The 26,977-nt window shown below is 43.1% G+C and overlaps 1 protein-coding gene across 1 annotated transcript in view; it reads left to right on the top strand.

Moving 5' to 3' along the window:
* Positions 1-4,021: 4,021 nt before the first annotated feature.
* The window catches only part of Ddx58 (DEAD (Asp-Glu-Ala-Asp) box polypeptide 58), a gene marked incomplete at its 5' end in the record, with an annotated part of 41,630 nt that continues 18,674 nt past the window's right edge, over positions 4,022-26,977 (top strand). The window contains 12 exon segments of the mRNA XM_013522945.1: positions 4,022-4,156; positions 7,930-8,111; positions 9,174-9,321; positions 10,175-10,297; positions 11,813-11,920; positions 12,299-12,452; positions 13,294-13,552; positions 14,901-15,063; positions 16,417-16,521; positions 19,713-19,870; positions 20,604-20,739; positions 22,514-22,662. Of these exon segments, the coding sequence (XP_013378399.1) occupies positions 4,022-4,156; positions 7,930-8,111; positions 9,174-9,321; positions 10,175-10,297; positions 11,813-11,920; positions 12,299-12,452; positions 13,294-13,552; positions 14,901-15,063; positions 16,417-16,521; positions 19,713-19,870; positions 20,604-20,739; positions 22,514-22,662 (1,820 nt within the window).

Here is a 26,977-nt window from a genome sequence, read left to right on the forward strand (position 1 = left end):
GCCCCGCGCCAGCTGCCGGCCGGCCCAGGGGGTTCCCGCCGCCGGCTCTCGCGGGCACTTTCGGGGCACCGAGAAGGCTGAACTGACCGAGACCGGTCCGCAGACCCGCCGCGAGCGGTCCTTGGCGGAGGGGTTTCCGTCGATCTTTCAGACTCCCGGCCCTGAGAAGTAGCCGCTTAGTAGCGGCGTCCGGCGGCTCTTCGCCCGCCCGGAGGAGCCGGGCGGTGCTCGGGGGGCCCGGCGGTGCGCTCCGCCTCCCAGTGCGGGTCTCCGGGAAGGGCGCGGAGCGAGGCGGGCAGGACCGCGGGCCGTGCCGTGAGGAGGGAAAATAACCCCGGCAGAAGCGGCCGCCGCGTTCCGGGTACAAAGAGAACAGTAATAAAATGGCATCTTTTAAAGTTGTTTTTTAATTTTAAAGAGAATAAAAAATAATGAAAAAAATTAGAAACGATGCCCAATTTCACTAAACCAGATGATAGCAATTCAGCGATGGTTGTTATATTGCATATTGTTGTCTTCAAATTAGTTGTTCACATTACCAGATGTAAGCATGCAAAGTTGGTATAAAAAAAAAATTTAAAAGAAGAAAAAAAAATTTAAGCGTTCACTGTTTCTTTCAGTAGACCAGAAGAAACCAGCAGTTAAAATGGCATCTTAATCCCCATGTAGGTTATAAGCGTAGGTATCTGAAAAGTCTGTGGAAGGGACCTCTTTAGGAACCCTTGGATGAAGCATTAACAAACCAGTGTGAATGTCATTCTTTGTGCGCTCTGTGAATTTAGATACGAGGTTTGTGTCAGGCATTATGTTAGGGTGAGAGGTAATTTACTAAGCGCCTGTTAACTAATCAGAAGCATCACTTTATAAGCTGAGGAATCAGTGGTGTTGCCAGGAAACTGGGTTTTCACTTCCTTGGTTCTCTGTTCTTCTTGCCCTTCATGAAAGAGTTCTGTCAAGACACGTGGGCTGTGCAGAAGCGTAGGTGGAATTTATTGTAAAGTAGATACGGAGAGAGTTACACCTTCAAGCAAAAAGATGGGCAGCGCCGCGAAGGCATCTGCACCAAGCTTGGGTTTGGGTGCATTTTTGAGCAGAGTTGCTCTTGGGGTCTGGGAGCTGGGGTAGTTATGATGCTCGTCAGCATTTTACCTGCAAGTTACTTAGGAATTGTTTGAAGGCAGTCTGAATTAGTAACTTCCCCCGAGGATTTTCTCCTGCACTGAACTCACTGTGCTTTTGAGAAAATTATCACTACGCTGTAGCAGCAAATACTGGGGCCAGCCAGCAGGAGGATGGACCTTTCCGTGTATCGAGTTATCTAAACTGCCACCGATAATAGCAAGGTCGTGTCTCTGGGAAGGCCTCCGCAGTGGCTGGGGTGGATCCGGCCTTGCACGCAGTGTGACACTGGTGGTTAGTGGCATGTTTAAGGGGAGGCCAAGCAGCCGAGAGTGACGACACAGCCATAAACACCGAGGTTAGGAATAGGATGCACTGACTTACAGGAGTCAGTGGGGTCATGAGTCCAGGAAAGCTGGGATAATGAGAAAATATGTTGCTGTTGTGAGTTTAATTGTATCCTTCCCCAAAAGAGACTTTGAAGTCCTAATTTCCAGTACCTTAGACGGTCATCTTATTTGGACATAGGATCTTTGCTGAACTAATTAAGGTCATATTGGGGTAAAGTGGACCGGTGATCCAGCATGACTGGTATCCCTATAAGAAGGCAGCCGTGGATAGACACAAAGAGACAGAAACGTCATATAAAGGCAGGGATAGATACTGGAGTGGTGTAGCCACAAGCCAGACAGAGGAGAGGGCAATATGAAGACAAAGGCACTTGGGAGGCTGAAGCAGGAGGATCGCGGCACGTTTGAGGCCAGCCTGGACTACAGAGCAAGACTGTGCCTCAAAAGAAGAAGAAGGAAGAGGAGGAACAAGAGGAGGAGGAAGAAGAGAAGGAGAAGATGACAAAGGCAGAGATTGAAGAAGAGGTCACAACCAAGGACACTAACAACCATCAGGGTCTAGAAAGCGCTAGGAATGCACTCTCTTCTCGAGCCTTTGGTGGAAAGACAGCCCCTTTGAAACCTTGATGTCAGACTTCTGGCCTATAGAACTGTGAAAAAATACATTTTTGTTGTTTTAAGCTACCTCGTTTGTGATAATTTGTGACTGAAGCCACAGGAAACTGTAGAAATGGCAATAAATAGCATTGACAAGGATGTGCAGAAATTGAAATCTCCCTAGATTGCTGGTGGGAATGTTAAACGGTGAAACTCCTTTGGAAAAAAGTTTGACACATCCTTACAATGTCAGAAATGGAGTGACCGTATGACCCAGCAATCTCACACCTATCTATATGCCCAAGGTAAATGAGTACATACATTAAAAATTGTACACAAACGTTCATAGCAAAAAGCGGTTATAGTACAAATGCATATTAACGGAGGAGGCGATAAATATGTTGGGTCCATAAAAAGCATGGTATAATCTATGCTACAACATGGATGAACCTTGAAAAGGTGCCAGGTGAAAGAAGTCAGTCAAAGATCGTATGTTGTGTGACTGCCTGCACATGAAATGTCAAGAGTAGGCAGATCTACAGATCCAAGTTGACTAGTGATTACCTAGGGCGGGAGAGGGGAGAGGGGGAGTGACTGCTAATGCGTATACGATTTTTTTATAGTAATGAAAATGTACTAAAATTAAGTAGGAAGAATGGGTTCACAACCCTAAAAACCATTGCACTTTACGCTTTACAAGAGTTAATTTTACTGTTACCGAGACAGAGACTCGGACAGAAATCTCTGTTAACTACAGTTAGGCGTTCCTTCTTCTCCATTCAGCCAGCCTTCGATGTCGTTGAGTGCCGAGTCCGCTTCTAATCTCTAGTAAGAAGGTGGTGGTTAACCAGCCAGGCCACTTGCCATTCCCTGAGAGCTTGCCTTCTATCAAGTAGGGAAAAAAGGAAGATGATCAAACGTGAGATCCCACTGAGCAGTGATTACTGTCCCTAGGCTGAGTTACACGCATAAAGTCAGAGTGAGCACCAGCAACTCGGTAGATAGTTTTCAGCTAACTGGCCTCACTGTATTTCTCTTTAGTTCTTCTCTTTCTCTTTTCTCTTGTTTTCCCACCCTCACAGCAAAAACTTGCAAAAGGACCAGGAGAGTGTCCTGTGGCTTTTTGTTTTGTTTTGTTCTGTGTTTGTTTCTTGAGACAGGGTCTCACGGTGTAGTTCAGGCTGGCCTTGAATTGACTGTGTAGCCCAAGCGGGCATCAGACTCACAGCAAGCCTTCCTGCCTCACCCTCCCAGGTGCCTGGAATGCGGGCGTCTCCACCATGTCCGGCTTGTATGTCGCACCACCCGCTGAGCCCACTATAATTCTCACTGATGCCATGGAGGGGCCGTGCCCTTGGACACTTACAGCCTGGCAATTGTGCCAGCCTTTTGAGAAAGAGACGTGTTTGCTTTTGCTTGTAACCCAGCGCTGCTGTGCTTCCCCTGCTGTAGGGAAGACTTTTCAGATCTCCTAGAAAAACTAGCCGGATGGTGGCCCACGCACAGATCCCGGCACTCTGGGAGGCTGAGTCAGGAGCGCAAGTTCAAGCCCCAGCAGGGGCAATTTGAGGGACTTAGTAAAAGCCCATGTCAAAATTCAGAACAAAAAATTTTTTTTGAGAAAGAACTGATGATGTATCCCTGTGTGAAGGCCCTGAGTCAGTCCCCAGGGGAGGAAATAGAAAGAGGGAGGGACAGGCAGACTGACCTTATCTGGCATGTACTCTAGCATTTCCATGCCACATTTGAAGTTTTTATCAAGGGTGCAAAGGGTGCGTTGGTGAAGAGTGGGCAGTGTCAGCCTGGGTAGAGAATTAGTTGTCTTCCCAAAGTTTCTTCGACTTTGTGACTTGTGACAATCCCTGCTCCCTCCTAGAAGGTCTGGTTGCCCTTTCTGGGTTTCTTCTAGCGATTAGTTTTGTAGTTTGACGAGTCATTCTTTGTTCTGTTTGTAGATGAGGTGCAGTGTATCCACGCTGAGAAAAACAACAAGGGTCCCATGGAGGCTGCCTCGCTTTTTCTCAAGCTGCTGTTGGAGGTCCAGGTGGAAGGCTGGTTCCGTGGCTTTTTGGATGCCCTAAACCACGCAGGTGAGTTCGTTCTTCTTACCCACAGAGTATATTACTTTGAAGCGTCAGAATGCTGGTACCTAGAGTTGAACTCAGGACCTTGCGCTTGCCAGGTAGGCCCTTGTGCTGTTGAGCTATATTCCCCGCCCTGATCTATATATTTAATGCAATTTTAATAAAAGTCCTATATGCCTTTTCAGTGAGTTTGGAAAGCTAAAGAATTATAACCTAAAAATAATCAGAAGCATCCCTTTTAGATATTAATATTTAATATAAAACTGGGTGTGAGGCATGTTCTGATAGTCCTAGATACTTGGGAGGCTGAGACAGAAGGCTTACAAGTTAGAGGCCAGCCTAGGCGGCATAGTAAGACCACACACACACACACACACACACACACACACACACACACACACACACACAAAACTCCTAGCATTGAGACAGTGCAGTGTTCGTCCTGATATCACCACACTGACAGTGGAGTAGAGTAGGGAGCCCCCACTTAGACACATATTTATGGAAACCTGATGTTTTAGAGAATCACTGGGAAATGAGGAGCTGCTCAGTACGTAGCAGTGGGCTATTACAGGTGTGATAATGCGAACAACCGAATAAACCCTAACTTGCGTATCCACGTGCATAGAAGTAAGTTTATATTCCTGTCTCATTCCACACACAGTGAGTTCAGAAGAATTTAAAGACTTCATGAAAACAGGCAATTTTTAGGCAATTTTAAAAATCAATATAGAATAGTATTGTTCTGATATTAGAGCATGATAGGATTTATAAAATAAGACATGAAAACATGTAACCATTAAAGAAAACTGGATAAATTTGGTAACATTAAAATTAGCATCTGTTTATCGGAAAACATTACAAAGAAATTGAAAAAAACAAGTCACAAAGTGGGAGGGCATATTTGTAAAATGTACAGTCATCATGGGAGTAATACGCAGAATAAATTAAAAAGGTTTTTACGTCAGCTGGAAAGAAAGAAAACAGCTGCTGAGCAAAAGGTGTGAACAGATGCTTCATAAAATAAGATTCGTGAAAGGCAAATAAACATGGGAAATATTTTCAGCCTAATTGGCAGTTAGGCAGCTATAAGTTAGAAACCTAGTGAGACAGCGTCTTACACCCACCACTTAAGAAGTTCAGCGGTGTTAAAGCTTAGGAGAATATTTGGTCATGGAAAGCCTTAAATGTTACTATATAGAATGTAAATTGACAACTCTTTTGAAAAATAATTTGACATCATATTATAGAATTCAACTCCCAGGTATCCTTTCCAGGTTTCACTCTTGAGTTTGTACCTTAGAAAAACTCTCATACATTTCACAATATATAAATAAGAATGTTCATAGTATAATTGTTTATAATAGTACAACAAGGAACAAGTAAAACAGAAGCAATTCCAAAAGAGGAGAATAAGTTTTGTAAGGTTCACGGGATGGTCCATGTATTGCAATGCAAGTATGTGAATATCTAGCCAGGTGTGGTGAAGCATGCCCGGAATCCCAGCACTCAGGAGGCTGTGGCAGGTGGATCACTGCAAGTTTTAGGACAGTCTAGGCTACGTAGTGAGTTCAAGGCCAGCCTGGACTACACAGCGAGACCTCCATCTCAAAAACAAGAAAGTGTGTGAATAGCTATGGGCAACAACTCAGGTAAATCTTGGAAATGCAATATTAAATTTTTTAAAAGTCAGAGAAACACATATCGTATTATATAAAATAAAATCCCAAACAAGCTAAACTAATCGTACACTGTTTAGAGAAGCAAATATACCATGCAACTACGATCTTAAAGAAAAAGTCAAACGAGTGATAAATCACATATGGGTAGTGGTGTGTTTGGCCGCAAGCTAGGGATAAGAAAAAGAATGCGTACACAAGTGTTCAGATACAGTAGTTCTCACGAAGAGTGAGTTCACATGTGTACTTTTTATTAGGCTAGTTTATTTATGTGTTACAAGTATTCTGTCACGTGACCAACTTGCATAATTTTAAAATTTGTTTTCAGTGCTACAATGGGTTCTTTAATCTCTGTCCTCTGTATATAAAGTCAGTCTCACCTGGAGATGAAAGATATCTTAGAAATGACTTACTCTAACTTCTCTTCTTCTGTACAGAGAGAAACTAAGGGTTAGAAAAGAGTACGGTGAGTCCTAGAGCTAATTAATAAAAATGTGGAGCTAGAACATGGATCCACTGATGGCATTCCTTTTGGGGAATAACTTGTTACAGAGAGATTTGAATGAGAAGTCAGAAACTGAGCTTCAATACTAAATCACCCAGTTACTATCTAGATTTTAGCCAAGTACTCTGCCTGTTTGATGCTGCAGTTTTCTCATGCCTTAGAGAAGCCAAAGGGTGATTTTCTTTCAGTGTGGCAAACAGTGTATAAAGAACCTAGCTCAGGGGCCAGGGATGTAGCTCAGCAGCAGAGCCCCTACCTGGCGAGTGCAAGGGCCTGAGTTTGATTCCCGGTACCAAGAAAAAAAGCCTAAGTCAGTGCAGGTAAGGGGCGCTGAAGATAGCCATTATCTTAACATTATTGTTTTCATTGTAGTAGTGTGACTTAAAGATGGACAAATTAAGGAAAATTTATCATTACCACAGGAAGAGGGTTCTGATGATGGGGCATCTACCATCACTGGTGTCATCGTGCTGAAACGCAGATGTATTAAATTAACATAATGTGAAAAATGCACTACCTTTCTTACATACTAGAATTTCTCAGGAGGCCTGTACATACTATGATTGCGGTTGTTTTGTGGGTTTATTTTTTTTGAGATGGAGTCTCGCTATATAATTCAGGCTGGCCTTTAACTCGCTATATAGCAGTCCTCCTGTCTCGGCCTCCCAAGTGCTGGGATTGCAGGTGTGAGCCACCACACTCAGTTTTATGGAAAGTAATGTGGTTTTATTTTTCAAAATAGTTTTAGGTGAAAGGGTTTAAATCTTCTGATTTTATCGTCAACTGAAACTTGGTTTTCTGCTTCTTCCTCTAGGATGAATAGTTGACTTATTCATACCCTACCTTACCTTAAGCATCCTCCAAATTTCTACTGCTGTGATACATGCCGATGGCTTTGCCGTTATCCACAGTCAGAACTGTGCCAAATCTATCAGTGGAGTAATCCAGTCCTTACACCCGTAACTCAGTCTCACACACACGTGATCCGGCCACCTCCGCAGCACGCCGCCTGTGAGAGCACGAGGCCTTAGGAGGACATCTAGATATACGCTGTAACACCAGTTTTTTATTTCTTATTTTTTGTGGAGCTGAGCTGTGCCCCCTGCCGAACCCCACATTTTGTTTGTCCATGCATCTAGTGATGCACGTACGGGCTACTTCCACCCCTTGGCTTCTGTGAGCAATGCTGGTGTGAAGTGAGGGTGGGCATGTCTTTTCCAGATCCTGCTTTCAGTTCTCTTGGAACATACCAAACGGGATTTCTGGGTAGTATGATTCAATCCGCATGTGTCCACTGTGGAAAACAGTATGGAGTTTCCTCAGAAAATTAAAAATTGGGTCTTTATACAAAGATCAAATTTAAAACTGCAAATTTGTCATTATTACTTTCTCCTAAAGGATAGTAAACATGGTTAGAAGACCTAAACTGTTACGTACTTAAAGTGAATGTTTTCTTTTTGAAAAAGTATTGATAACTGAAGTAACTTACGAGTGTGTTTAAGTACTGGCACCGTTCATTGAAACACGAGTTATAATATTAATGTCAAAGCATTTCTGATTGGTCTTATAAAAGTCCTTGTTTCCTTTCTTCTCAGGTTATTCTGGACTTTATGAAGCCATTGAAAGTTGGGATTTTCAAAACCTTGAAAAGTTAGAGGACCACAGAACACTTCTGAGACGGTTAGAACCAGAATTCAAAGCCAGAGTTATTCCAACGGAAATCCTCCCTGAAATAGCTGAATGTTTAATCGCTCAGGATTGCGAAGAAATTTGGCAGGTAAGTTAACATGAAATATTAGGTTCGGAGGAAGTAATAAGAATATGGGAAATATCCTGTTTTATACCAAAGGAGGAAAAACACACAAACATGCTCATATCTAAGGAATAGTTACCTGGAGTTATTTCAGTTAAAATTACCGTACTCTCTGAAGTTTTATTTAAATTTAAATAAAATTGTATAGTTCATCAAATAAAAAGAAAAGAGGGTATAGACAAGCAGTTAAATATGTAGGCTCTCGTCACATACAAATTCTAGTGAAACGCCAGCCCAGCTTGGAGTGCCGTGATCCTGGGCAACTTATTCACCTTCTTTAAGCTTCTGTCTCTGCATTCATAAAACACAGGTAGTTATAGTACATTAATATGGTAATTTCATAAGGGCTAATGAGAAAATATGTGCGAAATGCTTACGTAATAAGCCTGGAATATAATCATTGCACAATGAGCTTTAGTTACTATGATTTTTTTTTTTTGTTGTTGTTGTTGTTGTTGTTGTTTTTGTTTTTTTCCTGTACCAGGAACCAAACTCACGACTTTGCACTTGCCAGGCAGGCGCTGTGCCTCTGAGCTAAATCCCCACCCCCCTAGTTAATAATGAAATTCATGTAAATCCCTGCACCCTGAGAAAACCATTGAGCATTTTGTTGTATCCTTACAAATATCCCTCTTTGGTAATACGTCCATGTGTGAATGGCTGTGAGGTGGATTATTTTCCTAATGTTGTGGATGATGCTGGATTTAAGAACTAAGAGGAGACAACAGAGCTTGGCTTGACGTGATGATATCAAGATGCTCAGCCTGGGAACACAGCGAGAGAGACCCTGACCGAAAAAGGATGGGGTGGGGGCTCGTAAAAGGCCCTGGATTCAACCACTAGTGTTACACGCAGAAGAAGAAAAAGACAAGACAGTGTTGAATGGGGCAGAAATGATAACTAATACTCCCTGAACCATAACTTACAGTGATTTTAAATCAAATAGTATTTGAATTGATACTTCCGCAGTGAAAACTCGTAGAAGTGTTGGAATACTTGGCCAGCGTCTGCATTTGCCTTGCTTAGGTTTGCGCCAGTAAGGGGCCCATGGCAGGTGCGGAGAAGCTGGCCGAGTGCCTTCTCAGATCTGACAAGGAGAACTGGCCCAAGGCTTTGAAACTTGCTTTGGAGAGAAATGGGAACATCTTCAGTGAACTGTGGATTATAGATGAAGGTAGGAGATTCCGAGGAAGAGCTCTGAAGGGAACCAGTAACAGGTATAGAAACACGCTGTGTCTCCCTCTTGGTTCCACCTGGGGCCTCCCTCATTCTACCCACTTTTACTTAGCATCAGGAGCACTTTTTCCTGACACGCGAGCCTCATTTTGAAGGCTGTGTCTGATAAACATCTGAATATCTCAGAGTTAGCTTTGCCTAGGTTTGTTTAGGTAAGTTGCTCTAGCCAGGTGCAGTGAAACATGCCTATAATTCCAGCTACGTGGGAGGCTGAGGCAAGAGGATCCCACGTTCAAGCCCAGCCTGAATGATATAGCAAGAGCTTGTCTGTCAACACACATGCACGTGTGTGCGCTCACACACACACACACACACAGGCACACGGATGAGGACGCAGCTCAGTGGCAGAGCACGTGCAAGACAGTGCCCGGGATTCATTTCCCAGTATCACTCGTCTAGTTTTTGGGACGGGTGTCAGCGGTAGAGGACATGGGGTCTGTTTGGTCAAGGTCTTTTCTTTAGTGTAAATATGAATCCCTTAGAAGGCTTGTTGAAATATAGAATCTGATTCCTAGGAGCTCAAGATTCATGTTTTAAACAAGCTCCTAAAGTTGCTGGTTCCGTGTGTCGCACTTTGAGTAATACCGTTCTAAATGACATTGGAATTCAAATACCAAATTAAAACTTCATACTCAACTGATTCTTTTATTTGTTTTAAGACGTGAAGGGTGTGATTGTGAGAAATCACAATACAATTTTAAAATTTTAGTGTTACAACTCTGTAGGGCTTTCACAGTCACAGCTATAGTCAGGTTGTGTTAATATTCTAAGATTTTTTTTATCCTCTAAAGGTGTGAAAGATGTAGAAATGAAAGTCATTGAGGATGATTCAATGGAAAATTCTGAAGTACAGATTTTCTACCGGGAAGATCCAGAAGAGCAGAGTCTTAGTCAGAGCCCCTGTCCACCTGCAGGTACCTGGCGTTGTTTTCCGTAATGATGCTTTTCATGTATTTTGTGTGGGGATGATTTTTGCAGTGCCTCAAGTTATAGCCTTATCGAAAGGCTTTTAAGGCAAAGTTAGAAAGAAAAGAATTTATATTAAATAGATCCTTTAGAAATATCAATGTTTTATTTCATGGCTATTGCTTCTATTCTTACCTTTTCTTAAGTCTTATTTTATCACTAAGCAGGTATGTACATATCTGTATTGAGAATGCAATTGGAGTTCTCCTGGAACCTTAATGTCCTGAAACCCAAAAGCAGCCTTTTGTTCTGAAAAGACGCTTCTGTTTGTGAGCTACTTGCTCAGTTTTCTTCCAAGATTCCGGGCTTGCTGTGCCAGCTGATGAGGTGTGTGCACTGCACAAACGTGCTTCGCTGAGATGCAGCCTCCGCTGGGTGCGAAACTGCATTGCACTTGTGTCCTCGGGGAGCGCCTTCCCCTCCCCCACGGCACTGTAAAAGTTAGCCGTGGCCCTGCGCGGTACTCGGATGGCTCTTGAGGGGTACATATTTTCATGGCTGCTTTATGCGGAGATCAGACGGTTGCATAATATGCCGCATTCATGAAAGAGTATCAAGAGGGGAATTAAGATTAATAATGGTGTTAGGAAACAAATAGGATTTTTAGGATAATATCATTAAAAGAAAATTTATAAATTTTCCACTGCAACTGAGTGATGCAAGTTTTTTGTCATTGTAGGATAAAATCAATCAGTATGTTGCTTTATTTCTACCGTGTAAAGATCTTTGCAAGTCTGAAGTGAAATTAATTCTCTTATTCTTTTAGAAAACCTCTCTTTAAAGTGAGTTGGTTCGGGGCTGGGGATTTAGCTCACCGGCACAGCGCCTGCCTGGCAAGCGCAAGGTCGTGAGTTTGATTCCCAGTACCGGAAAACCCCCCGCCCCCGGTCCCTGAAAAAATAAAGTAAATTGGTTCAACTTACTAAATGATTTTCAGAGTTTTTCCTCCTTCATAATATTTTATATATATACGTTTTGAGATAAAGAGTACTTTTTTAAAATTTCTGGTTACATTGAGAGAAAATAATTATTTGAGAGCCCGAAGAGTCAAAGCGTGGCTTCAGTAAGAAGTTGCTTTGAAAATCCAACATTAATAGTACAGTTTTCTTCATCAGTCATGCAAGGATCTTTTGTTGTTTGGTTCCGAACGCTGTTTTCTGAATGGCAATTACCTCTCTTGCCCTGAATTAGACCATGCTTGCTTAACGTTACTAGGCTTTATGATTAAGAAATGATCCATTATGTTTTCCCCCCTTTTTGTCATTGATACTGTCTCATCGAATGAGAGAGTTCTGTTCTTCCTGTCAGTGAAGAAGCTGGACTGGTTGTAAGAGACAAGATGTGAAACCTCAAATAAGGCCCTTGTGACTTAGAATCAGAATTCATGTTTATTAGACTATAGCTTTTGGGATGATTCCTCAGAGCAGTAACTGTTCGGTAATTCTGTTTCTTTTGTCCATTAGAAATGCCTTCTACTAACTTGTACAGCCCTTTGAAACCAAGAAATTACCAGCTAGAGCTTGCTTTCCCTGCTAAGGAAGGAAAAAATACAATAATATGTGCTCCTACTGGTAAGCCAATTGCCATTACTATGTGATTTGTTTCTTCCTTTGCTTTTCTTTCATTGAATGAAAGTTTCCATTTTTTTCCTGTTTCATTTGTGTGTGAGAGAACCACCTTGTACATATAGTCTCAATGTATTTTAAAAGACATGAACATTGACAATAAAACACTCTTTTTGCTTGCTCTCGCTTCTAGCTATTTAAGTATATCTTACATAAGTAAGGGATGTTTTTTACCAGTAGTTTAAATTCTGTAGTTATTAATCCATCACATGAGCCATTTACTTGTCACCCTGAGGGTGTGAGAAGAGCCAAAAGAAACACCTCTGTACAGAAAGGCGAAGATAATACTCGTTTCATGTTTCCCTTCTCTTTATGTATTAAAAGGTTGTGGAAAAACCTTTGTTTCACTGCTTATATGTGAGCATCACCTGCAGAAGTTCTCACAGGGCCGGAAGGGGAAGGTTGTCTTCTTTGCCAACCACGTCCCCGTGTACGAACAGCAGAAGACGGTGTTCTCCAGACACTTCGACAGACTTGGGTAGGCGTGACGCTTCCTCCAGCTTCCTTTCCTAGCTTCATCTAGCTAATGTGTTTTCTGCTTTGCTTTTTAAAAGGTATAATTTTTAAAATTTCATAGTAAATCCAGCTTTTTAATATAATCTAGATATAATTCCTTTATGGATTCAAATCTTTTTTGTTGGAAATATATACCAGAAATCTAAACCCTCTTGATTTGGTCTTATAGGGTAACTGAATGACTTAATGGATAACTGATACTTAAATGGATTTAAATGTATATGATTTTTTTCTTTTAAGTATGCTTTTCTCAGTGACTTGAAAAGTTATGTATTTATTTGGTCAATTTTCATTATACTACGAGAAAATGCTCTTTGGTGTTAAGAAAATAATGTTTTAAAAAATAATAATTAGTGGGAAAAATTACCGGTATGATGTTTTGTGCTTTCAATGCCGGCACAGATTTGGGAACATACCGAGAATGAAGTTATGGACATCTACAGGTGAAAGGTGCAATTATATTTTGAAGAAATCTGTCCTTGTGATTAGAAATAGCTTCGAAATGAAGTGAACTAATTGGAGGTCATAGCTGCTTTTGTGAACTATCCCAGGGGGATTGTTATCTCCCTCCCCTTCCCCTATATTACTAAGAAATCAGCCTTGTATATTTATATTACTATGAATTATAACTAGCTTGCATTTATGAGTCGCTTGCTGTGTGTCAGATTTTGTGCTAAGGACTTAACTAGTCATCTATATCGTTAGAAGGAACTTCGTCAGCTGCTCTTCTGACCCAGTGCTGTATCTTTTTGTCTCCTCCTTCACCGCAGGGTGGGTAATAGGGAATCTCTTCTGTTTCCCAGGTACAGAGTTACGGGCATTTCTGGAGCAACAGCCGAGAATGTCCCAGTGGCACAGACTATTGAGAACAGTGACATCATCGTTTTAACACCGCAGATTCTTGTGAACAATCTTAAAAACGGAACCGTCCCGTCACTGTCCGTCTTCACCCTGATGATATTTGATGAGTGCCACAACACCAGTAAACACCACCCGTACAATGTGATCATGTTCAATTACCTGGACCAGAAGCTCGGAGGGTTTTCAGACCCGTTGCCCCAGGTATCCCCACAGTCGGTGCCGTGCTCAGAGGCGCTGCCGGCTTCCTGAGTCCTAGGCATGCGCGCTCGTGGCCACGTCTGAGCTCGTCCTTCCCGGTTACTAAATCCGTATTATTACAGCTCCCTGATCAGTCTTCATTCATTCCTCATTTATTCACTAACTGTCCTTTGGTACCCGTAGATAGCAAAACCAGAGGTACTCAAATTTCCTCTATAAAATGTCATTATATTTGCATTTAACCTATACATTCACCTATATACTTTAAATAATCTCCAGATTACTTATAACACCTAATGTGTTGTAAATGCTGTGTAAATATAATTGTTATGCTGTATTGTTTAGGCAATAATGACAAAGAAAAAAGTTTCTCCATGTTCGATGCATATAAAATTTTAAAAAGTATTCTTGACCCATTGCTGGTTGCATCTGCAGATGCAGAAACCGTGGCTATGGAAAGTCGTCTGTATGTGCCATGTGCCTTAATACTGTTCTAGGCACTTGTGGTACAAGTATAAAAAAAGATCCAGCCCTGGCCCTCAAACAGGTAAATATTCACGGAGAGCCAGATACACAGAAACTGTATCACAGTTTATCATGATGGTATGTTGTTGAGATAAGATCTGCTGAGAATTGCAACATACTGACAAGAGAGGGAGTGGAGAGGATTTGAAATCAGCGGAAGAACCGAAATCAGGGAGAACGGAAAGGGAATACTGAAGAGTTCCTTGGGAACGTGGCTGGCTCAAGTGAGGCTGGGAACCATGAATGTACGGTATGTGTGTCTGTACATGGTACGAAGTTCTGCAGCCTTCATAGCGACCCGTTTAGGAAGTGCAAGTTAAATGTAGTACCGTGCCCAGACAAAAACGTTCCCTTTTATAGTGGTCACATTTCTTACAGCCTGTTCATTTGGAATAGCTTCACTGGTAAGTAGATTCCTTGCTGATGAATTGATTATTCAGTAGTTATCGACTGGCTGTTAGTGGGAGTTACCTGACTGATTCTTCACTGCTATCCTTTGAAACAGATGTTGTTTCCCACACGAACACAAATTGGAGGTTCTTGTCCAGGGACGTCCAGCCAGTGCGACGTGGCCTAGCCTGGGGCTGCATCTGGTTTTAGTCCGTTTCCTTTCCTGGGTGTTGTTCTCCACGTCCTAGTGAGCACAGAACTGCAGAGAAGAGAAGCCCTGCCTGGAAAGGGCTTCGTCGCACTTCCTGTGCTGATGGGTATTTAGCCGAGGAGTTGTGACTCTTGCACTTACGCAGTGATTTGCTTGATGGGACCTTTCTTCTTGCAGTGCCATAGAGACTATTAGAAAAAGTTAATGTCAGAACACGCTTTATAGGTCATCGGGCTGACTGCGTCTGTCGGTGTTGGAGATGCCGGGAACGTAGAGGAAGCCATGGCCCACATCTGCAAGCTGTGTGCTTCCCTTGATGCTTCGGTGATAGCGACAGTCAGAGAAAACTTGGAGGAGCTGGAGCAAGTGGTTTCTAAGCCCCAGAAAAGTAAGCGGGTGCCCGGTGACCAGCCTCTGGGACTGTTACTCTCTGCTAACCCTACCTGTGCCGCACCCTTTCTTCGTTCGACCCTGTATCTGTTTAGTAGGAAATGTTTAAACCCAAACTTAGGATGTAGCCACATTGCTAGTTCTTCCCTAAATTAGGTGTTTTCCTGTTAATGGGTGAACTGACCTGTAAGGAGCAAGCATTCCTACACTTCTGCCCCACAAGATCTCTATACAGGTGCTAGCGAGACAAAAGAGGTGATGAGAAAATCTAAGCACGTAGGTGGCCAAAGGCTGGGTCCATGCTCCGTGCCTGAGGCAGACACAGCGTGGTCATCGCTGTCTGAATGTATATCGGATAATTAGAGCTGACATGACCTGATTTTATGGTATCCATCCTCAAAAGGTCAGAGAATGATTTTTGAGCTAAAATCATCTAGCGGTGTCTGCTGACTTCATTATTATACTGGCCCTGCAAGAGACCAAGGGCTAGGGAACTGTGTATGACTTCGTCCTACGAGTGAGAGCGCATGGCCGCGCAGTACGCACGAAGCGGGGAAGGAGCGCGGCTGAGTTCCTCTCGAGGACTTACCCGTGAGGAGTCGGCGCCCCCTCCCGGCAGACCAGATAACCCTCGCGGGCCGCCTTCCTGGGGCACCTCAGGCAGATCGTGTGCTTCCTTCCTGCGGTCACCCGCCCGGGCCGCCCTTGGCACAGGCCTGCTCTCGCTCGCTCTCTTCTTCCCGTATTTACCCCCCGCCCCCTCCCAAGACAACGTATTCCTTTTCCTGTGCTCCGTGACGCCTTGCACGGACAGTGTTTACATTATAGCACTCTGATGTCGGTGGTGGGCTCCCTCTTTTTCTCTCCTGTAAGAGTGCAGCCCTCTGTGAAGCCTGGGGTGTGTTCTTTTCAATTCTCTGTTGCCCGAGCATGGCACATCATAGGCAGTTAGTGAGTTTTTGCTGAAATAATACAGTAGTCAGTGTTGGGGTCAATGATGAATAAAGGACCAACTGGGATTAGGTGGGGGGAGAGAGTAGGAACGCTCAGAAGCAGCTTGGCGGTGGCAGTTACACACGAGGGCTGCTCAGCCTGTCGGAGCAGGGCGCAGGAAAGCCGCAGCGAGCAGCTGGCAGACCGAGGCCTTGGAGCACGCTGTTGTCAGCAGCGGAGCGATCAGCTGGGAGTTGTTGCAAGTGTGTACCGTACTTGTGTGGTTCAGACCACCTGCCAGGGAGCCGGAACCTGTGGTTTTCCAGGGGAAGTAACGAAGGCAGAGGAGAGTTTGATATCTACATCGAGTGATGGTCTGTCCTTCCCCAAAAAACTCACTTTCCTTTGATGGCTCTAGTTTCCAGGAAAGTGGAACCACGGACTACCAACAGATTTAAACTGATTTTATGTCAGCTGATGCAGGAGACAGAGCATCTGGCAGAGAATGTCTCTGAAGAACTTGGTGAGTTCCGCTGTAACTCAGTGAGATCAGTCTCGTATTTTGTATCCTGTCTACTTGAGAACAGCCATACTTTGTTCCCTGATGTCTGTTTTGCTTTGTTTGGGTTCAGCCCGTAGACAGATGTGGACTTCCTTGATTATAGGCTCTTCAGAAGCCTTCTTTTGCCTTTTTCCTTTGAAAATCCAAAGTAAATCCACCTGGACCTGTCCACCTGAAAAATAGGGTAAAAGTGTCAGTTTATCACGTCTTGGCCATCTGCATTAGCGTTCAGTCTTCACTTAGTTATATGGCGTGAAACCCCCGTTCCTCTGTTGGTTCAGATTCAAACCAGGGGGTGAACTTCGATTCTTCTTTTGAAACTTCTTCATGGTGTCATCAGGTTCAGCCCTCCCCTTTATTCTGTCCTTCACAGAACATTTGTGGTACCATGTGCTGTGGAAGGCAACGAATGCTCTGAGACCGAACACATAGTCCTGCCCTCGGGAAGCCCATCGTCAGTCGGTGGGAGCCAACGCAAAGAGCTTCCCTGTGTCTGGAAGTTACAAGCTGGGCAGCGGGAGCGCGTGGGAACTTGGTCCTGGGTTGCGTTGCAGGGCAGGCGTTCCAGAGGAGCTGATACCTAAGACAGCCTTGAGGAAGGCGACCAAGCTGAGAGATTGAAGGGAGGCAGAAGGTTCAGCAGGCGAAGAGGGAAGAGAGAACACAGTGAATTTTAGGAGCTGTGGGCATTTCTTGGTAATCATTTGAGTTGTGGAAAAAAGTGAAATGAAAGAGAGAGAAAAAAAAGAGAGTGGGGGGTGCTTCCAGGAAAGGCCTGGTTGGCCAGCCTGCATTTGGATTTTATTCTAAAAGCACGGGGAAGCAAGTGAGTGTTTCGGACCGGTGAGTGCTGTGCTGTGTAAGGACACCAGTTAACAAACAGGGCCACACAGAGGCAGGAGCGGCGAGCGGGACAGGGCAGGAGGGCGTGCGCGGAGCTGACGCGGAGCGGCGAGGGGACAGGGCGGGAGGGCGTGCGCGGAGCTGACGCGGAGCGGCGAGGGGACAGGGCGGGAGGGCGTGCGCGGAGCTGACGCGGAGCGGCGAGGGGACAGGGCAGGAGGGCGTGCGCGGAGCTGACGCGGAGCGGCGAGGGGACAGGGCGGGAGGGCGTGCGCGGAGCTGACGCGGAGCGGCGAGGTCGAGCGGCTGGCTGGGTCCGAGGGGGAGAGAGACGGGCGGGACGCGTGATCTCCCGAGACTCTGGGCGGGCGTCTGTGTGGTCAGGAGGAGGTACGGTTCCCGGACCTGGAGCAGTTTCGGCAGGGATAAGGTGAGTTCAGAGTTTCGGAGGTGTTGAGCTTGTGATACCTGCAAGACACTGTGGTGTCTCTCATGCTTTGCTTTTCTCCTTTTCTCTCAAAGCTTAAGACCTGTTCTTACAGTTGTGGGGCTGGTCTGCCCGCTCTCACTGCCTGTTTCTCTTACTGCCCCGTTCCCCGGTTAGCCCTCCGGAGTTGTTCAGTTGCATCGTGTATGTTGCCCAGAGGACCCCCTGACAGCCGGAGCTCTGCCTGGACGGTCTAGTTCGCTTACCTCTCTGGCATTCATACCCACCTACTTGAGCTCTTCTATTCAGCAGCTCCTCAAGCATATCCATTCATTCCTTCAGTTCTAGGCAGTGCTAGGTGTTGGGAATTCAGTGTAAACCTGGAGACATAGTTCCTGTCCTCCTGGCGTGTCTGGATAATGGGAAAGCCAAAATAAATAAATAATAATGATGAAGCGTGTTCGGTGGGTGAGTGGTGGTGATCAGGTTTGCTTCAGGCAAATAAACAAAGGTTTGTTTTGTACTGTGTGTGCACAGGCCAGAAGACTAGAGAGAATGTGGGAAATTTCGTTAGTCTTGTGCGATGCAGGTAAACAAGTGGCCAGACGTAAGAATGAGAAGTGGGCAAGGCCAAGTCACAGAAGATCTTGTCCGCCCCGCTGAAAGAGTGTATTTGGTTTTTTGTTCCAGTGATGAAATACCTGGGGCTGGGCAACTCAAAGAACAGACGTTTATTTAGCTCACAGTTTGTGAGACTGAAAGTTCCAACAGCACGTCAAGCTTTGGGGAGGGCCTGGTCGTGGATGGCTTCCCCGGGGGAGCATGTGAGAAAGGAAGGAGGGGCGTATTCTTCCACAGCACTTTCACACTAACTAGCTGGGATTCCATGAGAATTACTCATCCTCTCCAAGGTCAGGGCCCTCTAATGGCTAATAACCTACAAGGTCCATTTCTTAAAGGTCCTGCCATCTCACTGTCACCTCAGCTGAGACCACTATTCAAACATGAGCTTTTGGAAGGCACTTAAACCATAGCACCATGGAGGGGTTTGGCCAGAGAAATCCACTAAAGGCTTTTAAGTAGTGGGATACCCTAGTTCCTCATCTGTGGTTTCGGAAATTCCTTTACTGGCAGGAGGTAGATGGATTGAAGAAATAAGCAAGGGATAGGGAGACCAATTAGGAGGTTGTCAGATCATCCAGGAACAGTATGACGTTGGTAACGTTGCAGAGGGATGCAGAGGTGGTGATAAAGTCACGTGAATTTCTACTTTATTATTCGTGTCACCCTGTCGGGTGCCTTGCCTTTACCTTTATGCCAGTCCGAATACTGCATTCACAGAGGTGTGTTAGCCCTGGAAGTGACCGACCCTACAGCACAGCTACTCATTTCTTAATTGCTCACATTATTTGCACACGTACTCGGGGTCAGGACATACTTGCCGGTTCATCTTGTTTATTCCTGGCTGCCTTGTTTGTCGCTGGAGCTGCAGAAGAAGCACATCAGTGCTGCTTGTTTGGGTCTGCTCCTCTGCTCCTCTGCTCCTCCTCTTAAAAATGAGTGGCTGAGGGAAAGGTTTCAGCCAGAAGTACAGCTCTCCTATAAATTTCACTGTCCTGTGCTCAGCATGAGCAGCGGGGAGAGCTGACTCTCGAGTAGCCCCTAGAATAGGTCCCTTGCGAACAGGGCCGACCGGGCCTTTCTGGCCTGTCCCTCACGTCCACACGTGTGGGTCACAGCGGAGCCCCGATGTTCAGCCGAGCGGCTGAGGCGTCCCTGAGAAGGCGCACGCGCACAGGCGGATCCACGGCAGACAGAGGGTGTGTTAGCACCGGAGATGACTGACCGCACCGCGCGGTGAAAACACCTCTTTCCTCCCCAGGCTACCTGTTTCGAATTCAGGATAGAGTGTTTGGAACACAGAAATATGAACAGTGGATCGTCGCGGTTCACAAAGCGTGCATGGTGTTTCGGGCGCCAGACAGAGAAGAAGAGAGCCGGATTTGCAAAGCCATGTATCTGTACACGTCCCACTTGCGGGTATGCCACCTCTGGAAAGGTGTTTTGGGGAGAGCATCTCCGGGGCGCTGAGAGAATGCCAGCTTCTCCCTCTGAACCAAGGGCTCACTTAGGGACTTTGAAGTGGGCCCTGCCGCGATTTCTTAAAGCACGCGCGTTCTTACTTTTGGTAAACTGCGCTCAGATACCCAGGGTATGTGATTAACCAGGATTGTAGTAACTTTTATTTTTTTGGAACAGTGTCTCGTTATATAGTTCAGGCTGGCCTGGACACCCTCCCGCCTAGCCCAACCGTTCTTGTAGTTGAAAATACTTAAAAATGCATTCAATTAGCATGTATTTACCTCAGTTGCGTTTCAGTGTAGGTCGTCAGTACCGTCATTCTGAGGGATACGTTTACAATTTAGTGATGACTTTGGCAATCAAGTCGAACAGCTTAGTTATCATACAGGTTTAGAGTAGAAGTTATCTGCTTTGTTACTGCTTTTTATGACATGTTTTTCATGTAGTTTTCTCATTGCCACGTTGGAACTCTAAACTTCAAGGTGATTCTCATGAATGTTTCTAGCTAATTGAGATTTTTAAGAAGAGTATTGTATAGCTCCAAAGTTTTATTGTAGAACCAGTAGGGGCCGTTCATCCTAAAACCTCAATTGGAGTAAACGTGAACATTTTCTTGAAAGTAATTACTTACCAAGTACAGCTAATGTGTTGATGTTAAAAACATACTGAAACTCAGTTTTCATTTTTACAGAAATATAATGACACCCTCATTATCAGTGAGGACGCGCAAATCAAAGACGCTTTGAATTACCTGAAGGATTTCTTCAACAATGTCCGAGCAGCAGCATTTGACGAGACTGAGCAAGATCTTACTCGGAGGTTTGAAGGTGAGGACTGTTTTCAGAACAGGGAGCCTTTGGAGTCATGCTCGGGCAGTTGTCCTGGGTTTAAGAAGATCTAAAGACTAAACCAAAATGACCCATTGTCCTGTTGTCCTGATATTATAAAAAATACAGAAAGATATTAAATGAAAAGGAAGTTTTCCTCCCTTTTCTCTCCTCAATTCCTTCAAAGGAATCATGGTAATAATTTTTTGATCTATGCCAGAGGATTTAGTATACATACGTGTAAGCAGGGGTGTGCTGGCAAACATTTAAACAAATAATTCTCTGGGAAACTTGTATACATACGTATGCACAAAGGTATTACAAGTTTTATTGATTTTTTGAGGCCGTCTATGATCCTATAGTACACAAATTACAAATAATAGTAAATACAGTATTATTTATTGTAAATTCTACCTAACTGACTTGTATAGAATGCTTTAGTGATTTTGCAGAACACATGTTATCCATAAGCAGTCAGTGATTGCAGTGGACACACAACCGTAGTTCTGCTACGACTGTCAGTGTATATTTTTATTAATGTCAGAGCAAGGTGAAAATGAAGCAGCCGAGATGTACATTGGAGTTTTACTTGTTTGTAAGTGAGGTGAGCAACTTATTCTGCTAAATTAGATAGTAGTTTTTCAAATGCCTGTAGACTATTTCCTCTTTTTTTGGTTACTAGTTACAATTGCACAGCTGAGTTTGATCCGCATTATTTTTTCATGTAAGTCTAGACTGTCCACAGACAACAGATACAAGGACAATTTTTAGTCTTTCCTCAATTTCTTGGTATAAATATTTCCATTATAATCAATCTCAGGCCATCGGCATGATGCAAAAAGATGAGCAGTAACTCGCGATCCTGTAGTAGTTCTACCCCACCAATATAAGAGGTGTAAATAACTCAGGAGAAGAGAGAGTAGGAAAAAGTAATAGAATAACTAGGAAACAAGTGTGCACTATTACATTTGTTTTTAATGTGTCAATGAGTTGAAAATGTGTGTAACTGAATTTTTAATAGTGATTGTATTCAGGACAGGCTCACATAACTCAGAAATGTCACAGTTGATCATTACCATCGGTCCGGTATGTTCTGGCTCCAGCACACCGCTGCTATACACAAACATGCGCTTACAAACCTCATTTGCTCTAGGACTTTGGGAAAGAGGGCTGCGTTTGTGTCCATGCGGGGAAGATCGCTGTGTTGTATTTGTCACTCGGTGTGGACTTTGTGAGTGGAAGCAAACTCTTAGCACACGCTTTTGTTTGTGAACTAAATTGTTTGCACACAGAAGCGTTTGTGAACTGAGGTATTACTGCTTGTAATACTAAATGTACTGTCTTGTATTTTGATTTTTAACTTAAAATATGTTTAAGATCTTTCCATATCAGCGTATGTATTACTCCTTTATTAATTTTAACAATCACATTATAGTAAGGACAGATGTGTAGCCTATAAAGTTCCCCATCTGTGGGACATTGAAGTCATTTTCAGATTTTCTTTCATATTGTAAACCATAGTACTGTGAATATCCTTGGATATCTCTTCTTTAGTTTTGTAAATATAACTATATCTCAGATTATTTCAGTTTTATGTTTTGATGTATATTGCCACATATATACCTGTAAAAGATGGCACCAATTTAAATTAGTAGTTATAGCTCAGAAAATTTTGGCCAAAGATTGATAAGGTTAATTTTTTGAATTAAGGATCACAGTGTGTTCTGCATTTTTAGAATTTGTAAGTCATTTGTAAAGTGTTCCCTGTTTACAGAAAAGTTGCCGGAACTAGAACGTGTTTGCATGGATCCCAGCAATGAGAACCCTAAACTCAGAGACCTCCACTTAATCTTACAAGAAGAGTACCACCTAAACCCAGAGACGAGAACCATTCTTTTTGTGAAGACCAGAGCACTTGTGGACGTAAGCTTCTTTTTCTTGGGGATAGTAATTTGATCCAGTACCGTTCATTTCAAAGATTCCTCTTCCCTCACTGCTCTGCTGTCAAAGCATTCATATGTGTGTGGGACTGTTCCTGGGTTCTCTGTCCTGTACTGATTATCTGTTTGTTTATTCTCACACTAATACCTCCCTGTCTTAGGGAGGTATTACCTGCAGAGGAAGTGCTTCATCCTTTTATAAACTTTAGTCAGATTTTTATTTATTTGTATAAATTTTTATGTACACCTCTTAATTTTTTTTAGTTCCCCTCCCCTCCCCTCCCTCTATGTCTTGGTCCCTTCCTGTTGCAGAGGGTTTATCTATCTCCTATTACTGCCTTCTATGTTGCCTTGGGTTTCTCACAGAAGAGAAGCCATACAATATTGAAGCTTGTGTGTCTGATTTATTTCACTTAACATTATGGTCTCAAGGTGCATCCATTTTCTTAAAATGACTCAAATTTATCCTTATTTGTGGCAGAGCAGTATTTCATTCTATATAAATACATTTGCTCGGTCCGTTCATCTGTCGAGGGACATATTTAGCTATTATGAGTTATGCTGCTATAAACGTGGGTATGCATGTCTCATTGTAAGAGGATGTGTGTACCTCCTTCGGGAGGACACCTAGTAGGTGGAAGGGAATTGCTATTTTTAGTTTTTTGAGGAATCTCCGTACTCCTGTTCATAGTTTATACGAACTGTCGGTGGGGATGGAAACCTGTATGAGTTTATGTCCCCACCAGTAATACAGCGGGGCTCCTGTTGCCCTGCGGCCTTGTCAGCGTTTGTTCTTATTGGACTTACTGATGGCAGCTGTTCTTCCTGGAGTAAGGTGGGATTGCATTGTTGTTTTAATTTGCATTCCTCTAATGGTAAGCAATGTGAACATTTTCAGTGTAGTTAGTGGCCGTGTATACGTGCCACTGCAGCTTTGTCATACTACTTGAAACACTTGAAGTACTGGATAGTGATGCCTCTTGCTCTGCTCTTGTTTCCCAGAATTGGTTTTGTTTTTCTGGGTCTCCGCTTGTTCTGTATTGATTTTTTCTAGTTCTGGGAATGGAGTGCTTTTAGTATTTTGATTGAGATTACATTAAATCTGTGTATCAGTTTTGGTAGTATGACCATTTTGACAATGTTAGTTGTGCCTATCCCGAACAATATTGGTTTTGTCTGTCAGTCTTCTTGATTTTCGAGCACTGTAGTTTTTGTTGTAGAGGTCTTTCACTTTGGTTAAGTTAATTCTGGGCATTCATCTTTTTCTGAAACTATTGTAAATGTTTTCCCTACTCTTTTGCTGGGTTCATTACTGGTATACAGAAGCACTTTGACTTCTGTGTGTTGACTTTGCTCACTGTGCTTATTACCTCTAGGGATCTCTCGGTGGGATTTTTTGGATCTTCTGTGTAAAGGGTCATATCTGTGAACACAGGTAATTTGACTTCCTCCTTTCCTGTATCTGTCTTTTACCTCTCTTATTTGATAGCTCTGATGAAAGCGCTGAGTAGTATATTGAACAGGAGTGGTGAGAATGGACAGCCTTGCCTTATTTCTGATTTTTGAGGAAAAGTTTTTGGGTTTTCCCCATTTAATGTGATGTTGGCAGTAGATTTGTCATAAATGTCTTTTATCAGATTGAGAAAAGGTCTTTCTCCATTTTCAGGCTTTTGATCATGAATAGACGTTGGATTTCATCAGGGGCTTTTTCTGTGTCTGTTGAGATGATCACGTGCTTTCGTCTTTGCGTCTGTGTATGTGATGTGTTACATTCATTGATTTGTGTTTGTTGAACCGTCCTTGCTTCCCTGGAATGAGGCCTGCCTGGGCTCGATGTGTGAACTTTTCAGTGATGTGTTGCGCTGTTCGCTAGTATTGTGAGGAGCTTTGCCGCTGTGTCCGTTAGAGATTGGTCCCGGCATTCTTTCTTAGTTGAGTCCTTGTCTGGTTTTGGAATGGACGCAGTGCGAGCTTTCAGAAAGACTTTGGCAGTACTCCTTTCCTTTCAGTTTCATTAGAGAGTTTGAGGGATATTGGCTTAGAGCGTCTCTGAAGTTCTTATAGAATTCAAGAGCGAATGCATCTGGACCTGGGCTTTTCTTAATTGTAGGTTTCTTTTTTTTTAATTGCTACTTCTGTTTCATTGCATATTTTTGACTAATTCAGAGTTTTTGTATATTCATGGTTCAGTTTTGGTAATTCATATGTATCTAGGAATATATTAATTTCTTCTGGATGTTTTGGTTTATTGGAGTATAGATTTTCAAAGGAGCTACGAATAATCTTGTGGATTTTGGCAGGCCTCTTGTGATTTTGCCTTTTTCATTTATAATTGTATTGCTGTAGTCTTTTTTTCTTTCTTTTGGTAAGATTGAACAGGGATTTGTCTATTTTATTTGGTCTTGAGGAACCAGCTCTTTGTTTCATTGATTCTTTTCTTTTAATCTTAATTCCATTGATTTCTGCTCTGATCTTTATACTTGCTTCTTTGTACTAGTTTTGAAGTTGGATTGTTCTTGTTTTTCTAGGTCCTTGAGGTGCGTCATTAGGTTATTTGTTTGGACTCACTTTTATTTTCCGTTATGTGGACATTCACAGCTATCAACTTCCCTCTTAGGATTTCTGTCACTGTTTTCCATAGGTTCTGGTAGGTTGTACTTGGATTATCATTTGATTTTGGAACTAGTAATTTCGTGTGTAACCCATTTGTTATTTAAAAGTATATTGTTTAATATCCACAGGTTTGCATAATTTCCTTGGTTTCTTTTTGCATTGATTTCTAGTTTCACGGCTCTGTGACCTGGTAATATTCACAAGATAACTCTGTTGCTTTTGTATTTACTCGAGCATGCTTTGTGTGCTAGTCTGTGGTGTGTTATGGAGAAGGTAACTACTGCTGAGAAAAAGGTGTATTCTGTTGTGGTTGGGTGGAACACTCTGTAGCTCTCTATTAAGTTGGAAGGTTTCGTTCAACTCTGGTATTTCTTCGTTGATTTTTTTTTTTCTAGTTGATCTGTCTGTGACTGTGAGGTATTGAGGTCCCCACTACAACTGTGTTTGTGTTTATCTGCTCATTTGTGTCTCATAGTGTTCGTTGCTTGAAGCTGGGTGCATTGATGTGTGGTGCATGGATGTTTATAATTAACTTCCCGTTGAATTGTTTCCTTAAGCAATATGTAGTGACCGTATTTGCATCTTCTAATCAGTTCACTTCATCTGAAAGTAGGATAGTTACTCCTTTTTTTTTCAGGTTCTCACTGCATGAGATACTGTTTTCATCCTTTGCTTTTCTGTGTGTGTATTCCTTTTTTAATTAAACGTTTTTCTTCTATGCAGCGCAGTGTTGGTTTTTGGTTTTTGTTCGTGTTTGCCAGAGTGTCTTGATTGGGGAACTGGGACCATTCCTATTTAGAAGTATCACGGAAAGTTACGGACTTATTCTTGTACTCACATTATTTTCCCGTTGCTCCCCTGGTTTCCCCATTCTGCTTAACTGCTCATCTTACCTGATAGGTTCATTCTACTGGGCTTTCTGGCATTACGGATTTTATCGTGTCTTTCTAGAATATCCTTGAGAATTTTTATAGAGCCGGTTTGCTCGTCATGACTTTTTAGAGGTGCCCTTTGTCACGGAAATGCATTAGTTCTCCATCAATTTGGATATTATTTTACAGGATAGAATAATCTGGGTTGGAAGCTGTTTACTTTTAGGGCTTGAAACACATCATTCCAACAAGCTCTCCTGGCCTTTTAAGTTTGTTTTGAAAAGCCTGCTGTAATTCTGATGGTTTTATGTTTGTAAGTGAGTCATGACTTTTGTTGGACGGAAAGATTCTGTCATTGTGTTAGACTTCTGGGAGTTTGACAGTGATGTGGGGATATTCTTTTCTGATCATGGCTGTGTCACTCATCTGTATGTTTATTCTTTACCAGTACTTGGAAGGTTTTCTGCTAGGATTTCTAAAACTTCTTTTATGCCATTCACGCCATCTTCTCACAGTTCACGAGTTCCCTTTAATCTGAGGTTGGTCTTCTTTGCATCATCTGTCAGCAGTTGGGCCCGTATCTTTTGTTAATGTTATGCCAGCTCAGACTGTACTGTTACCTGCGTCGGTCTGTCTTCTAGGTCTTCTGCTGTCCCCTCCCCCTATCACTTACACTGCCCATGCTTCGAACAGAATTCTTAACTTCCTGGGTTTTCGCTTGGTGCTTTTGCATGGACTCTAATTCTTTGCTGAACTATTTGTTCATGTTTTCTGTCATTTTGTTTAGCTCAGCTAGTGATTAATTAGGGTGTC

The sequence above is a fragment of the Chinchilla lanigera genome, unplaced genomic scaffold (assembly GCF_000276665.1).
Source record: "Chinchilla lanigera isolate Chin_1 unplaced genomic scaffold, ChiLan1.0 scaffold00071, whole genome shotgun sequence".
Classification (NCBI taxonomy): domain Eukaryota; kingdom Metazoa; phylum Chordata; class Mammalia; order Rodentia; family Chinchillidae; genus Chinchilla; species Chinchilla lanigera.